This window comes from Trichinella spiralis (genome assembly GCF_000181795.1).
Source record: "Trichinella spiralis strain ISS 195 chromosome Unknown Scfld1753, whole genome shotgun sequence".
NCBI classification, from domain to species: domain Eukaryota; kingdom Metazoa; phylum Nematoda; class Enoplea; order Trichinellida; family Trichinellidae; genus Trichinella; species Trichinella spiralis.
Window position 1 is genome coordinate 1 of NW_003528692.1, and position 1,402 is coordinate 1,402.

At 30.5% G+C, this 1,402-nt stretch overlaps 1 protein-coding gene across 1 annotated transcript; it reads left to right on the forward strand.

Moving 5' to 3' along the window:
* The first annotated feature begins 80 nt into the window (after positions 1-80).
* Positions 81-1,073, forward strand: Tsp_15964 (conserved hypothetical protein). Its single transcript, XM_003368866.1, has 8 exons — positions 81-107; positions 264-298; positions 388-459; positions 490-525; positions 595-648; positions 827-841; positions 934-960; positions 1,019-1,073. The coding sequence occupies exons 1-8, from the start codon at positions 81-83 to the stop codon at positions 1,071-1,073; spliced, it is 321 nt and encodes a 106-aa protein (XP_003368914.1).
* The last annotated feature ends 329 nt before the right edge of the window (positions 1,074-1,402 follow it).

The following is a 1,402-nucleotide window of genomic DNA, read 5'->3' on the forward strand; positions in this document are numbered from 1 at the left end:
AATGCCATTTGTGAGTTGGCTGGGGATGTGATCGTTTTGGATGATCAAGGGCAGAACAGTTGAAATATGTCTCAGAATATATGAAGGGGAATGTTGTAAAGTGGACAGTCAGTTCTTATTGCGCAGCATTCTAGTATTGATCAGTGAATGCAGTTATGGGGAGAAATATGGAAAGAAGAAATCATTTTCATATAATTTGCATAGTCTGATCAGTACTTAAAAATGATAGACATCCTGTAAAAGCAAAAAATTTACAATTTCAGACCACTGGCGATATAGAATCATCCAAAGTGAGCAAGTGAGTTGAATAATGATTACATACTATTATGGTTAATTACATTATATTTATTGTTCAACTTTTTTTAAATGTAATGTTTTTATTTGCAGCAAAGGAGAATCTACTGCAGAAGGGAAATCTGAAGCGTATATTTGTTTACTTCATTCACGTCAATTTAGTCAGTTTATTTATTTCTAAATTTTTATTTTTAGGGAAAAATCTGCAGTAAGCAAAGTTACATCACAATCGTAAGATATTTCTCTTGTAAATTACATTAGATTTCAATAATAATAATAATAATAATAACTGCTTTACAGGGAAATAAAGGACGCTGCTCAAAGTAGTGTTTCAAAAGCAATAGATCAATCCAGGTAAGAGTTTTGAGAATTTCTAATACATATATATATATATATATATATATATATATATATACTTCTGCATTCAACACATGCAATTTATTTTTCAATAACGATATTATTTTGAATATTTTTAGAAAATTCCATTAAATGTTTCCCCGTTTTTTTTTAATAAACTCATTTTTTATTCTAGGAAAGACATGTCACGGTAAGATAGAGGAGAACGAACTTTTGGGTAATAATTTTTTTATTGTTGTTTTTTTTCTTTTGATCTGTTTCATTTTGTAATTTATTTTGCAGAGACTTTTCCGCTATAAGCAGGCGCACGTGAGTGACTTGGAATTATGATAAATCAGTTCCCAATTAATGGAAATTTTCTTTAAAGCGCTCATGTAAGAAAGCGTTGTCATCATACGCTACAGAGGCAGCTGGAAGAATGAGGTAATTAATTATTTTATTTTGGTGAACTTTATGGACATTTTTCAAAGTTGCCATATGGAATCAGTCTGCTAGCCGGAATTTAAACGATCCATTGGCTCAATGTATAACATGTATGTTCATCAATAGAGTGTGTCAGATGAGTGATCAGCAGCAGCGTTTCCAGAGCGTCATTCTAGAATGTACTATTAAAAAACTAGGAAAATTAATCATTTTTTACAATTTACTATATTATAGTATAATTTAATGAATGTTACCAAAGTGCCAATAATAACTTTTACTTTAAATTAGGGATCGATAGGACCGGTAAGACGAAGAAGACATAGAAGGA